General features: G+C 43.0%; 1 protein-coding gene across 1 annotated transcript in view; it reads right to left on the reverse strand.

Annotated features, from left to right (window-relative positions):
- Nucleotides 1-5,861: 5,861 nt before the first annotated feature.
- LOC140492786 (uncharacterized) overlaps nt 5,862-14,236 on the reverse strand; it is a 43,049-nt gene continuing 34,674 nt past the window's right edge. Inside the window, exons 11-12 of the mRNA XM_072591718.1 lie at nt 10,772-10,821; nt 5,862-6,681 (exon numbers count right to left, since the gene is read on the reverse strand). Of these exons, the coding sequence (XP_072447819.1) occupies nt 10,787-10,821 (35 nt within the window). The 3' untranslated portion in view covers nt 5,862-6,681; nt 10,772-10,786. The remainder of the gene's footprint in view (nt 6,682-10,771; nt 10,822-14,236) is intronic.

The following is a 14,236-nucleotide window of genomic DNA, read 5'->3' on the forward strand; positions in this document are numbered from 1 at the left end:
TTTCAAAATGATAAGGTCATTTCATGATTGCCCAATTGCATGGTGTACACAGACCATCTGGTGATTGAAGGAACATTTGGATCATCTAGCAGAATTGTTTGATTGACTTCAGGAGGCAGGTTTTGTGATAACCTTGGTTAAGATTGAGCTCACAAAAACCCAAGAAACATTCCAATGCTATACCATTGGACACGGACACATGGTCTCGAGGGATGTTTATTGGGGAGTTTCCCAGACCACTGGTAAAGACAGAAATACTACAATTCCTGGCCCTGATTGGTTTTACCGAAAATGTGAACCCAATTTTAGAAGCATGGTTGCACCAAAGGCTGAGTTGTAGAAGAAGTGTGAAAAGTTTCAATGGATGGATGAGTGTCAGAATTCATTTGACTGCCTAAAAGCTGTATTAACCACCATCCTGGTGTTGGCAACACCCAATTATGCAAAGCTGTTCAAGGTGATATGAGTGATATGGACGTCGCTGCTGTACCTTACAGGAAGACGAGTATAGAGAGACATATTGGATACTTTTCCAGAAAGTTGAATGTTCTTCAGAAGAAATATCCCACCACTGAGAAAGAAACCTTGAGTTTGGTGTTGGCATTGAAACATTTCAACATTTATATTGTGAGTAATGTATCTGAGATGATTGTGTATACTGATCATAATCGCTGAACATCTTTGGAAAAATTTAAGGATAAAAATGCCAGACTATTTAGATGAAGTTTATTGTTACAGCCATTCAATTTGAAAATTATACAAGTGACAGGCTGAGAAAATGTAATTGCTGATGCATTGTCACTAAGGAAGGAAGATGAAGATGTTCAGTGATGGAAGAAATAGTCGGAAATGGGCCGTGTTAATGAATGTTTTCATGTTTAGACTTTTGTATATATAATGTTGAGTATAATAGCATGATACTAATGGCTTAGAAAATGAAGCCATCTTTGTATATTGATAAGTGTTTTTTTAAAGGGAGTGGTGGGGATGTATGATGGTACTGTGCTTTTAAAAGAGTTGTGTTCTGCCCTGTTTCTCTTGCAGAGGGCTGTGGTCTCCATGGTGTAGAGGTGTCTGTTCCAGACAAACAGAGTAAATCGCTTCAGGTTTTTGTAAAAATGAGACAAAAGAATAATGAGTGGGCCGGGTCAGGGTTCACATAAGTCCAGGAAGGAGTTCAGTTCTCCTTTCAGTCAATTAAAGGTTTTCCGTTGGGTGCTGAAGCCAGAAGTTTGAGTTCTCTGCTTTGAGAGTCTTAGACAGTCAGGTTTCATCTGAAAAATCAAAGGGGGCAGATAGTTTCTTTCAGGATTTCAGTCTGCGGGGCTAGAGATTAAAACTGTTTTGTTAAATTGCCTTGCCAAGGGTGTGTTTATGGGATGATGCCTTTATTGGAACAGTTAATGATTGGTGGTTAAATCATATATTATCTTATTAAATATTGTGCCAGTTCTTCTTTTCATTTGCATTTTAACTGTGCTGCAAGAACAAGGCTTAGAGTCTAATGGCAGAACAATTAAATTGTATTTGGAACTCAGTGCCATACACTTGGCCTTTAAACAAATAGTTCTGAGGAAGGGTCAGCGGACCTGAAACACTAACTTTGATTTCTCTTCACAGATGCTGCTAGACCTGCTGAGCTTTGCCAACACTTCTGTTTTTGTTTCTGATTTACAGCATCTGCAGTTCTTTCAGATTTTAGTAGTTGACTAATTTACTGGAGTTCTTTGAAGATGCAACAAGCAATATGGATAACTGGGAATCCTGGAGATGTAGAAAGCATTTGAGAAGGTGGCACGAAGATCAGCTTGCCAGGTAAGATCACATAGGGTTAGGAGAAATTGGTTACTTTGGATAGAGGATTAGCTAACCAACCAGAAAGCAGAGAGTTGAAATAAATAAGCTTTTTTCTAGGTGCCAAGATGTAACTTGTGGGATGCCACAGGAATGGGTCCACATGCCACAGGTTTTTAGAATCTATATTATCATTGCTGCCTCACAGCACCAGGGACCTAGGTTCGATTCCAGCCTTGGTGACTGTCTGTGTGCAGTTTGCACATTCTCCCTGTGTCTGCGTGGATTTCCTCCGGATGCTCCGGTTTCCTCCCACAGTCTAAAGATGTGCAGGTTACGTGAATTGGCTGTGCTAAATTTGCCTATAGTGTTAGGTGCAGGGTAAATACAAGTCTGAGTGGGTTACTCTTTGGAGGGTCGGTGTGAACTTTTTGGGCTGAAGGGCCTATTTCCATACTGTACAGAATCTAAGCTAATGACTCTGATGCAGGGAGAGAAAGCACCACAGCCAAATTTTCAGATAAAATAGGCGGGGCAGTTAGTTACAATAAAGAAATTAGAGACTTACAAAAGCATAGTTTGGTGAATGGGCCAAACTTTGGCTGATGTAGTTTAATGTGGACAAGTTTGAGGTTATTCATTTTGGTCAGAGGGATAGAAAAGCAACTTGTTATCTAAATGGAGAGAAAGTTCAATGTGCTTCAGTGTAGAGGGATCAGAGTATCCTTTGGCATGAATAATAGAAAAGTATTATGCAGGTACAGCAGGTAATAAGGAAGGCAAATGGGATTTTAGGAATTATTGCGAAAGGAATAGAGTATAAAAGTAGAGAAGTGTTGCTGCAACTGGACAGAACATTAGTGAGATCGCACCTGGAGTATTGCGTATAATTTTGGCACCTGGAATGAGAGGTCATACTTTTTAAATAAGGGGGTGGCAGATTTAAATCAGGGATGAGGAGAACTTACTTCTCTCAAGAGCCATGAATCTTTGGAATTCACTGTCCAGAGTGCAGTGGATGCTGCAACATTTAATTTAATGAGGAGATGGATCGATTTTTAATGAGTAATGGGCTAAAGGGTTATGGAGAGCAGGCAAGAGAGCAGAGTTGAGGCTGGGATGAGGTCAGCCATGATTGTATCCAATGGAAAGCAGGCTCGAGGGGCTGAATGGCCTACTTCTGGTCCTTATGTTGTGACGAAATTGAGGTGTACTTAGTCCTTTTTATTATGAAGAAAGGCTGAGACAGATTTACTAATCAGTGTCCTCAAAGCCAATTGAGAAAACAGTTAATGAGGCCTTGGGGTATTTTTTCTAAGTTTGAAATAATAGAAACCGCCTGAATGGGTGGGGTCAAGCTCCCACAGAGCCAGGATTTTTAGTTTTAGTTTCTCAGTAGCAGTTGTTTCCAGGGTCCTTGCTTAGAGACAAAACACTGCAGATGCTGGAATCCAAAGCAGACAAGCAGGAGACTGGAAGAACACAGTATGTCAGGCAGCATCAGGAGGTGGAGAAGTCACCATTTCGGGTATAATCCTGCTTGAGTCCTGAAGAAGGGTTCTTCCAGAAACATTGACTTCTCCACCTCCTGATGCTGTGTTCTTCCAGCCTCCTGCTCGTCTATGCTGGGATCCTTGAAGCTGGGATTAGAAGCTGCAGTACATGTCTCCCTGCTACTCTCTCACTCTCTCACATGCAGAGTTTTCTCAATGTGTTTCCTCCTGCTGCTAGAATTGCATGTGAGACAATCTATTACCATTGAGGTAAAAACAATGACTGCAGATGCTGGAAACCAGATTCTGGATTAGTGATGCTGGAAGAGCACAGCAGTTCAGGCAGCATCCAAGGAGCTTCGAAATCGATGTTTCGGGCAAAAGCCCTTCATCAGGAATAAAGGCAGTGAGCCTGAAGCATGGAGAGATAAGCTAGAGGAGGGTGGGGGTGGGGAGAAAGTAGAAGAGCTTCAGGGCAGAGGAAATGACCTGGGAGTTGCAGTGGGAGAGTCTCTCCACACTTCAGGCTCGCTGCCTTTATTCCTGATGAAGGGCTTTTGCCCGAAACGTCGGTTTCGAAGCTCCTTGGATGCTGCCTGAACTGCTGTGCTCTTCCAGCTCCACTAATCCAGAATCTATTACCATTGCCAAGGGTGTGTTAATGCGATGTTACTATAATGGAACAGTTAAGTAGTAGTAGCTAATATATTATTTTGTTAAGCATTTCAATAGTTACAGTTAAGCCAATTCCTTTTTTTAATTTTGTCGAAATTTTAACTATAGTGCAAAAATAAAATTGTTTTGCTTCAAGACTGGTAGATTGACCATTCGAATTGCATTTGGAATACAATGACTGACACTACTTTTAAAATAACAAAATGTTATGATCGAGGCTATCTCCTCAACATGTTTTGAGAGGATTTGCTCTGATTCATAACAATATTTATTATACCACTGTCTCCCATCCATGGGCGGCACAGTGGCACAGTGGTTAGCACTGCTGCCTCACAGCGCCAGAGACCTGGTTCAATTCCCGCCTCAGGCAACTCTCTGTGTGGAGTTTGCACATTCTCCCCATGTCTGCGTGGGTTTCCTCCCACAGTCCAAAGATGTGCAGGTCAGGTGAATTGGCAAGACTAAAGTGCCCATAGTGTTAGGTGAAGGGGTAAATGTAAGGGAATGGGTCTGGGTGGGTTGCGCTTTGGCGGGTTGGTGTGGACTTATTGGGCCGAAGGGCCTGTTTCCACACTGTAAATAATCTAATCTAATGACAAAAAGCCCACACACACAGAGTTGAAGCTAATAGAGCCAGTGTCCTCACAATTGTTGTCTGTTGTTATATTTGCATAATCAATAGCCAAGTTCATGGCTTGCTGGAGGCCAGTGATATACAATTTACAGTCCTGGTCCCCAGTGTTACTTCATTCACCATCGTGTGGAGTCATTGCTGACATTCCAAGGGGTTTCTCACTCTGATCAGGAAATATTGCAGACAAGTGTTTAGCATAACTCATTTACCCTCTAGTCCAAGACTTAGATCATCCAACTTCATCAGGATTAGGCAAGACCATTCAGCCCATTGAGCCACTTCAAAAAAAATTCTTTCAGTGGTGGATGTCGCTAGCCATTTCCTAAAAAGGTAGATGCAGAGGAGATAGTGTCCATGCCTGGGGATATAAAGATAAAGGGGAGAGCATGTATTTTTTTCCTGGGATGTTGGTGTCACTGGCTGAACCAACGAGCATTGCCTATCCCTAACTGCCCTTGAGAAGGGGGTAAGTAGCTGCCTTCTTGAATCGTTGGTTTGTAAGTAGACCCACAATGCTGTTAGAGAGGAAATTCCAGGATTTTAATGCAGCAACATTGAAGGAACGGTGAATATATCTCCAAGTCAGGATGGTGAGTAGCTTGGTGGGACTGTGGTGATGGCTGCGCCCAGAGCGAGGATTTCTGGCTGCGGTAGGCCTAGACCGTGGACTTGCTGGTTGCCGGCTGTGGCAGTGATGGTGTTTAGAGCAGGAACTCATGGCAGAGGCAGGTCCCTGCAGTGGAGGCATTGCATAGATCAGGGTCTCCTGCCTGTGGCGTGCCTGAAGCATGGACTCTTCGCAGGGCTGTTGTTGCTGGTCCTGGAGCAGTAACTACCCTGCAAAATCTCTAGATCTGTGTCTGAAGACCACCCCGTTCAGAAGATGAACTCTATTTATTTAATTTCATTTTATTCTTCTTGTAACTGAAAACAGCACATAATTATGGTAACAAAACACTTTTCACTGTATCTTTCCAGATATACATGATGATAAATAATTCAAATAACTTGCAAAAGTGGTGTTCCCATCCAATTGTTGACTTTGTTCTCCCAGATGGTAGTGGTCACAAATTTGGAAAGTGATGCCAAAGGAGACTTAGTCTTTCTCATTAAACAGAAGTTTCAGAAGTTCTCACTGACATGAAATGTTAACTCCTTTCCTCCCTTTACAAGCTCTACCCTGTTCCTTAAGTATTTCCAGAATTGAGCTTTTGAATACTCAAACTGCAGAGATGGGGTTATACATGCTCAGGTTTTTGCTGAAGGTGACTAAACAGACTGGGAATGTCACAATGGTTATCATTATTTACCGAAGCAGAAAGCTGGGGTCAGTTTGTTTTCCAAAACGTTTATTTCCACTTCATAGTTCAATACAAAATTCAGTCTGCTCTTTCTCTTTACTGGGAATACTAAAAACACAGCCTTTAAATATGAGAATCCACTGTGCTCTATTTCCTCTGGAGCATATCCTGGTTTATTCTTAAAAGGACCATCAATCACAATGTTGTCAGAACTCTTCAAACATTATGTTACATTTTTATGAAACAATCAATAGACCCCAGCAGGACACTGGAGATGGGTGTTAAGTAGCAAGGTGGATGGGTATATTGTATATCAACTGTGTTTAATCATATGCAGCAGGAGGGCATTAAGTGAGATACCTCCTGAGGGCATACGAAGAAATATCTGCTGAAAGTGAATATAGTTGCCCTCGAAGGTAAATGCTTGAAATAGTTCACTCCGCAAATAAATTAATAATGACTTATTAAATGTTGGCTCCAGTTTCATCCTTCACCAGTTGGCTTTCTGGAATACGGTGCACATGAAATTAATGATATCTCTGATTGACCAGGATTGGAATTAATTAGTTATGTGAAGGCATGGTTTCAATAAGCAGTAACAGACTGGCTTGGACCAATTAGAATTTGATTCACTGGTGAAACTGATGGAGTTGGATTGATTAAGTGCTGGCAAACATTGGTTCATTGATGTGTTGCAAGCTCCACTGGCACAGCTGATAGTTCAGGTCCTTAAGAATATCTCAGGTATTGAAGGCGCCTGTGAATCATTCCCGGCTCAGGTTATCTGTAAACACATTTAATGGAAAGTAACTGAGATCTGAACAATTATTGAGCATTGGAACATGTTAACCATCCAGCCCCTCAATCCTGCTATATTGTTTAATTATGTCCTGCTTGATTTATGCCTCAGCTCCATTTATCAATCACTGGTCCATAAAACTCAATACCATTAACTCAACTCAAAACCAACTGATCTGTCCTGGAACTTTCAATTAACCCCAACATCCATTATCGTTTTTTTGGGGAGAAGTTTCAGATTTCCATACACCCTCTGAGAAAATTGTGCTTCTTGATTTTCCTTTTGGACAGCCTAGCTCCAATTTCAAGATCATAGATTCATGGAATTGATGCAGCACAGCAGAAGAACCCAAAAACTTTCATTTTCATCCCTGAACGAGCAACTCCCATAGTCTCACAATGTTACCATTTCCCTGTAGACCTGAAAACCTTTCTCTTCAGGTAGTTATCCAATTCTGTTTCAGGATTGAATCTGCCAGAACCACATTCTTGGGTTTGGAGATGCTGGTGTTGGACTGGGGTGTACAAAGTTAACAATCACACAACACCAGGTTATAGTACAACAGGTTTAATTGGAAACACTGGCTTTCGGAACGCTGCTCCTTCATCAGGTGGTTGCTCGAGGAACTTTGGATCCGAGTTGAGGAGCCAGAGTCTGAGCTGTAGATACAGCACCATTTCAGGCTGGGGGAAAGTTAGAAACAAAAACAGAAAATTGCTGGAAATGCTATAGGAGATCTGACAGCATCTGTGGAGAGAGATCAGAGTAAACTTTCTGGTCAAGTGACCCTTTCCTCAGAACTGGTAACGAGGGGAAAGTTACCTTAACACTTTGATCCAGAAGACTGTCACATCCCTCAGGTTGGAGCATTCAAATCTGGACTGTGATCGGGGGACAGGGCAGCGTGACTGCTGGTGAGGCAGGTACGAGGACTTAGGGGCTATAATTGAAGATCCTTAGCCCTTAAAATCTGTTGCAAGGTTTTTACAAGCAGTGCAGATAACAACAGGACTGCGGGGATGATGAACAAAATGACCACGGCACTGTGGTAAGGGGAGCCACACAAGTTGGAGAAGAAACTAGGAATGTTATTAGGGTAGGTGACACTGTAATTAGAGAACAGACAATGTTTTCTGCAATCTTAAGCAGGAATCCAGAAGACTGTCTAGTGTTAACTACAACATTGGTAGGACTAGAAAGGAAATTTAGCTGAAAGACGTGGATCACTTAGGACCGAAATTGAAAAGTTGAATCTGCAATGCAATAAGCTCTGGATTACAAACTGAGCTATGGGCATCGGGTTTTAAAAAAAGTTAAGGAGTCAAAAGTGTGGCTCAACAATTGGCGTTTGGTGGAATGCACTTAGTTCAAGAGGCACTGACGAACTGTAACTAGTAGTATGCCAAGGAGACCAGTGCTGGGCTCACGTTTATTTGCAATGTATATTAATGACTTAGATGAGAAAAGTAATGCATCAACGCCATGTTTGTGGATGACACAACAATAGATGAGAAGGTAAGTGGTAGGCATGACCCAAAGAGTCAGCAGAGTGCTATAAAAATTTATTCTTGGCATCAAGATTGGAAACTTGGGAATGACAACTTTTGGGGTGGCAACCTTCCATGAACATCTTTATAGTGCAATTATTCATCTCCTTGGATCTAAACATACATACAGAGAGCCATCTTTTGTCAAAACACAAGTAATGGAGCTGCAGCAGGCTGTATGATGCTCAAGTTTACTAATGATAATGTTTTGTATCACAGAATTCACATGCTTGGGTAGGGGTCCACTCCCAGCCTCCAATCGCTGGGTCCCAGAACATGCTTGGGTAGGGCCCACTCATAGGAGCCGATCATCGGGTCCCAGAACGTGCTTGGGTAGGGCCTGTTCAGAGGCTCCAGGCACCAGATCCCAGAACGTGCTCAAGCAGGGCCTGTCACCAATACCTCACTGAAGCAACACTTTAAACATAAAGTGGAAAAAAAAACCCAAAAAGAATGGAAATAAAGAAAAGCAGACAGAAGTGAATGAGGTTCAGAGCTCAAATGCAGCACTGCTACTCTGCTGCCATCTTTCACATGTTGTAAGATGGCACGCATTCCTTTAAGGCTATATAACATGAATTGAGGTAAATTTTTCAATGTTTTTGATGGCATCCATGTGGTGTAGAAAATTGACCACACGTACTGCCTGATCGGGGTCTCTAAATTCTAATGTTGTTATTACGTCTTGGACTTGAACAATACACTTACTTGGCATGGACAGGGTTTGAAAACATCTTTGGCATTGCTGTTTGGATGGCTCATTTTTACACACACTTGTGGGGAATTGTGTTGCACTTTGGGTTTCTTCGCACACTTGGAATTTTTCCACATTTTAGCCTGATGTCCTCTTGGAGAACATACCTGTACAAAATACTGGGCACAGTTTTTGTGGAAGAGATAATCCCCACCTTGTGAAAGGTGAGGTGGTATTGGTGGAAGAGATAATCCCCACCTTGTGAAAGGTGAGGTGGTGTTGATTGAAGAGATAATCCCCACCTTGTGAAAGGTTAGGTGGTATTGGTGGAAGAGATCATTTCCACCTTGTGAAAGATTAGGTGGCATTGATGATCTTGTTGATGGCTGCAACTGTTGTACCACAGTCAAGCACCAACACATGCTGCTGACCATTCTAACCGCTTTCACAACCGAGGCAATGACCAGTTCCATGAGTCTCTCGTTTAAGTTAGCTTCAATGAAGTTTAATTCCATGCTTTTGCATCAAAATTGGTCAATTAATTTGTTGATATTTTCACCTGGCTGCTGACAGTATGACATGAGCTCAAACCTACAAATCCACAAGTTGACTTGGATCTTAAGCTGATCTTCTGAAATGTTGTCAGAATCTTTGCAGTAATCCCCACAAAACAGCTGAGGATTTCATTTTTCATGATCTTGCATTTTCTAAAGTGATATGAAGTTTGACTGCCTATCTTTCTTTATTAGTTATTTATTGACCCATGAAGTGAAGACTCATTCTTCCTTTGAATAACTTGCGTTCTGACAGTGTCACTGGAGTGCTGATCCATGTTTGCTTTCTATCCTTACTGTGCTAACATTTCTGTGTTCTTTCGAAATAGCAAACAAACAATGGTAATGCTTCTCTTTCTTTTTCTCTCTTTTTGTTTCTCTCATTGCCACTGCTTCAAAGGTTGAAGCCTTATTTATTTTATTTTGTCTGTTTTAAAAGAAAACACTGAGCAGAGATTGTACATAGTGGCAACTTGGATGGTGCTTTACATCATGCACCATTTTCTGCTTTTATAGTATTTGCAAAGAAAAAATCATAGAAGAACCTATGAATAGATAATCCTTAACAATACCAACATTATACTCAAGATGGTTTACACCTCTATGACTCTAGATTAGATTACTTACAGTGTGGAAACAGGCCCTTCGGCCCAACAAGTCCACACCGACCCGCCGAAGCGTATACCACCCAAACCCATACTCCTACATTTACCCCTTCACCTAACACTACGGACAATTTAGCATGGCCAATTCACCTGACCTGCACATTTTTGGAGTGTGGGAGGAAACCGGATCACCCGGAGGAAACCCACGCAGACACGGGGAGAATGTGCAAACTCCACACAGTCAGTCGCCTGAGGCGGGAATTGAACCCGGGTCTCTGGCGCTGTGAGGCAGCAGTGCTAACCACTGTGCCACCGTGCCTCTAGTATCATGTCATTGTATTATCTAGCTGTCTTTAAGGTATGGCAGCTTTCTCAAGGTCATGTAATAATAAACCATCCAATACGTCTTCCTCAGGTAAATAGGATGAGCAATGAATGCAGCCCGATTACAGACGTAGGTGCAGACACACAGACGGACAGAACATATTAGATACATTAAAAAGCTTAAACCCATTTGAATTTATTTATGTATTAATATATAGTTAAATAGAAATATCTATGAAAACAATTTTGTAGAATGATTTTGTCAGGTTTAGGAGCTGGTGAATCCCATGATGCTCCTTGAATTTTATCTGGGGAATAATGTAGCCTCAGTTACACAGGTTTAGTACTCACTGTAAATGCTCAGTCCTAACATGTGCTCACAACAGCTGCATAGGTTACATCTGTAATAAAGGAGACTGAAATTAGAGCTGATTATAGATTAGATTAGATTACTTACTTACAGTGTGAAAACAGGCCCTTCGGCCCAACAAGTCCACACCGAGCCTCCGAAGAGCAACCCACCCAGACCTATTCCTCTACATTTACCCCTTCACCTAACACTATGAGCAACTTAGCATGGCCAATTCACCCAACCTGCACTTTATTTTTGGACTGTGGGAGGAAACCGGAGCACCCGGAGGAAATCCACGCAGACACGGGGAGAATATGCAAACTCCACACAGACATTTGCCTGAGGCGGGAATTGAACCCGGGTCTCTGGTGCTGTGAGGCAGCAGTGCTAACCACTGTATCACCGTGCCGCCCTAACTGTGCTAACATTTCTGTGTTCTTTCGAAATAGCAAACGAACGATGGTAATGGTATAAGTTTGAGGGTGATTACAAGAAAGGGGAATATTTAGCCCAATATCAGCTCCTTCGGTGTGAGGATAATTACAGAAAGGTGCCTTATGGTGAGTCCTCTTCTGGACTGCTGTCTAGATCAGAGTGGTGCTGGAAAAGCACAGCAGTTCAGGCAGCATCTGAGGAGCAGGGAAAGCGACTTTTCAGGCAAAAGCCCTTCATCAGGAATAGAGGCAGGGTGCCTGCAGAGTGGATAGATAAATGAGAGGGGGTGGGGGTGGGGAGAAAGTAACATAGAGTACAATAGGTGAATGGGGGTGGGGGTGAAGGTGATAGGTCAGAGAAGAGAATGGGGGAAGGTAGCAAAGAGTACAATGGGTGAATGGGGAGTGGGGATGAAGATGATAGGTCAGAGAGGAGGGTGGAGTAGATAGGTGGAAAAGAAGATAGGCAGGTAGGACAGGTCATGGGGGCGGTGCTTAGCTGACAAGCGGGAGCTGAGGTGAGGTGGGGGAAGGGGAAATGAGGAAACTGTTGAAGTCCACATTGATGCCCTGGGGTTGAAGTGTTCCGAGGCGGAAGATGAGGCGTTCTTCCTCCCGGCGTCGGGTGGTGAGGGAGCGGAGGTGGAGGAGGCCCAGGACCTGCATGTCCTCGGCAGAGTGGGAGGGGGAGTTGAAATGTTGGGCCACGGGGCGGTGTGGTTGATTGGTGCAGGTGTCCCAGAGATGTTCCCTAAAGCGGTCTACTAGGAGGCGTCCAGTCTCCCCAATGAAGAGGAGACCGCATCGGGAGCAGGTCCTGGGCCTCCTTCACCGCTGCTCCCTCACCACCCGACGCCTGGAGGAAGAACGCATCATCTTCCGATCATTTATCCTACTCTAAGATCAAACTAACCGACATACCCTCCATTTTACTATCATCCATGTGCCTATCCAAGAGTCATCTAAATGTCCCTAATGTAACTAACTCTACCATCATTGGTGGCAGTGCATTCCATCTACCCACCACTCTCTGTGTAAAGAACCTACCTCTGACATCTCGCCTAAACCTTCCTCCAATCACCTTAAAAATTATGCCCCCTCATGACAGCCATTTCCGCCCTGGGAAAAAGTCTCTGGCTATCCACTCTATCTATGCCTCTCATCATCTTGTACACCTCTCTCAAGTCACCTTTCATCTTTCTTCACTCCAATGAGAAAAGCCCTAGCTCCCTCAACTTTTCTCCATAAGACATACACTCCAATCTAGGCAGTATCCTGGTAAATCTCCTCTGCACCTCTCTCAAGTTTCCACATCATTCCTATACCGAGGTGACCAGAACTGAACACAATATCCCTCTGTTCCTCCATACTGCCAAGAATCCTGCCTATAATGTGCATTCAAATTCAATCTTCCAAAATGAATCACTTCACACTTTTCTAGGTTGAACTCCATGTGCCACTTATCAGCACAGTTCTGCATCCTGTCAATGTCCCATTGCAACCTATAACAGCCCTCCACACTATCCACCATTCCACCAATCTTTGTGTCATCAGCAAACTTACTAACCCACTTTTCCACTTCCTCATCCAAGTCATTTATAAAATTCACAAAGAGCAGAGGTCCCAGAACAGATCCCTACAGAACACCACTGGTCACCGAGCTCCAGGCTGAATACTTAGCATCTACTACTACCCTATCTCTTCCAAGGGCCAGCCAATTCTGTATCCAAACAGCAAAATTTCCCTGTATCCCATGCCTTCCCACTTTCTAAATGAGCCTACCATGGGGAACCTTATCAAACACCTCACAAAAATCCATATACGTTGCATCCACTGCTCTACCTTCATCAATATGTTTTGTCACATCCTCAAAGAATTCAAAAAGGCTTGTGAGACATGACCTGTCCCTCACAAAACCATGCTGATTATCTTTAATCAAACTATGCTTTTCCAAATAATCATAAATCCTGTCTCTACAAATCCTCTCCAATAATTTGCCCACTACCGCCGTAAGACTGACTGATTATCCCTATTCCATTTTGTGAACAAAGAAATAACACTTGCCACCCTCCAATCATCTGATAATACTCCACTGGACACTGAGGATGCAAAGATCATTGCAAAAGGCGCAGCAATCTCTCCCCTCGATTCCCGTAGTTAACTTTGGTATATCACATCTGGCCCAAAGGACTTATCTATCCTCATGTTTTCAAAATTTCCAGCACATCTTCCTTCTTAACATCAACCTGTTACAGCATATCAGCCTCTTTCATGCTATCTTCACAAACAACAATGTTCCTCGCAGTAGTGAATACTGAAGCAAAATATTCATTAAGGATGTCCCCGATCTCCTTGATCTCCAGGCACAAGTTCCCTCCACTAACTCTGATCTGCCATACCCTCGCTCTGGCATCATCTTGTTCCTCACATACATGATTTTCCGCAATCCTACCTGCCAAGACTTTTTCATGTTCCCTTCTAGCTCTCTTAAGTCCATTCTTCAGTTCTTCCTGGTTACCTTCTAACCCTCAAGAGCCCTGTCCGATCCTTGCTTCCTCAACCTCAAGTAAGCTTCTTTCTTCCTTTTGATTAAATGTTCTACATCTCTTGTCATCCATAGAACATAGAACATAGAAAAATACAGCACAGTACAGGCCCTTTGGCCCTTGATGTTGTGCCGATCCAAGCCCACCTAACCTACACTAGCCCACTATCCTCCATATGCTTATCCAATGCCCATTTAACTGTCCATAAAGAGGGAGAGTCCACCACTGCTACTGGCAGGGCATTCCATGAACTCACGACTCGCTGAGTAAAGAATCTACCCCTAACATCTGTCCTATACCTACCACCCCTTAATTTAGAGCTATGCCCCCTCGTAATAGCTGACTCCATACGGGGAAAAAGGTTGAACCTATTAGATTAGATTAGATTTACAGTGTGGAAACAGGCCCTTCGGCCCAACAAGTCCACACTGACCCGCCGAAGCGCAGCCCACCCATTCCCCTATATTTTCCCCTTACCTAACAC

Source organism: Chiloscyllium punctatum, chromosome 2 (assembly GCF_047496795.1).
Source record: "Chiloscyllium punctatum isolate Juve2018m chromosome 2, sChiPun1.3, whole genome shotgun sequence".
Classification (NCBI taxonomy): Eukaryota; Metazoa; Chordata; class Chondrichthyes; order Orectolobiformes; family Hemiscylliidae; genus Chiloscyllium; species Chiloscyllium punctatum.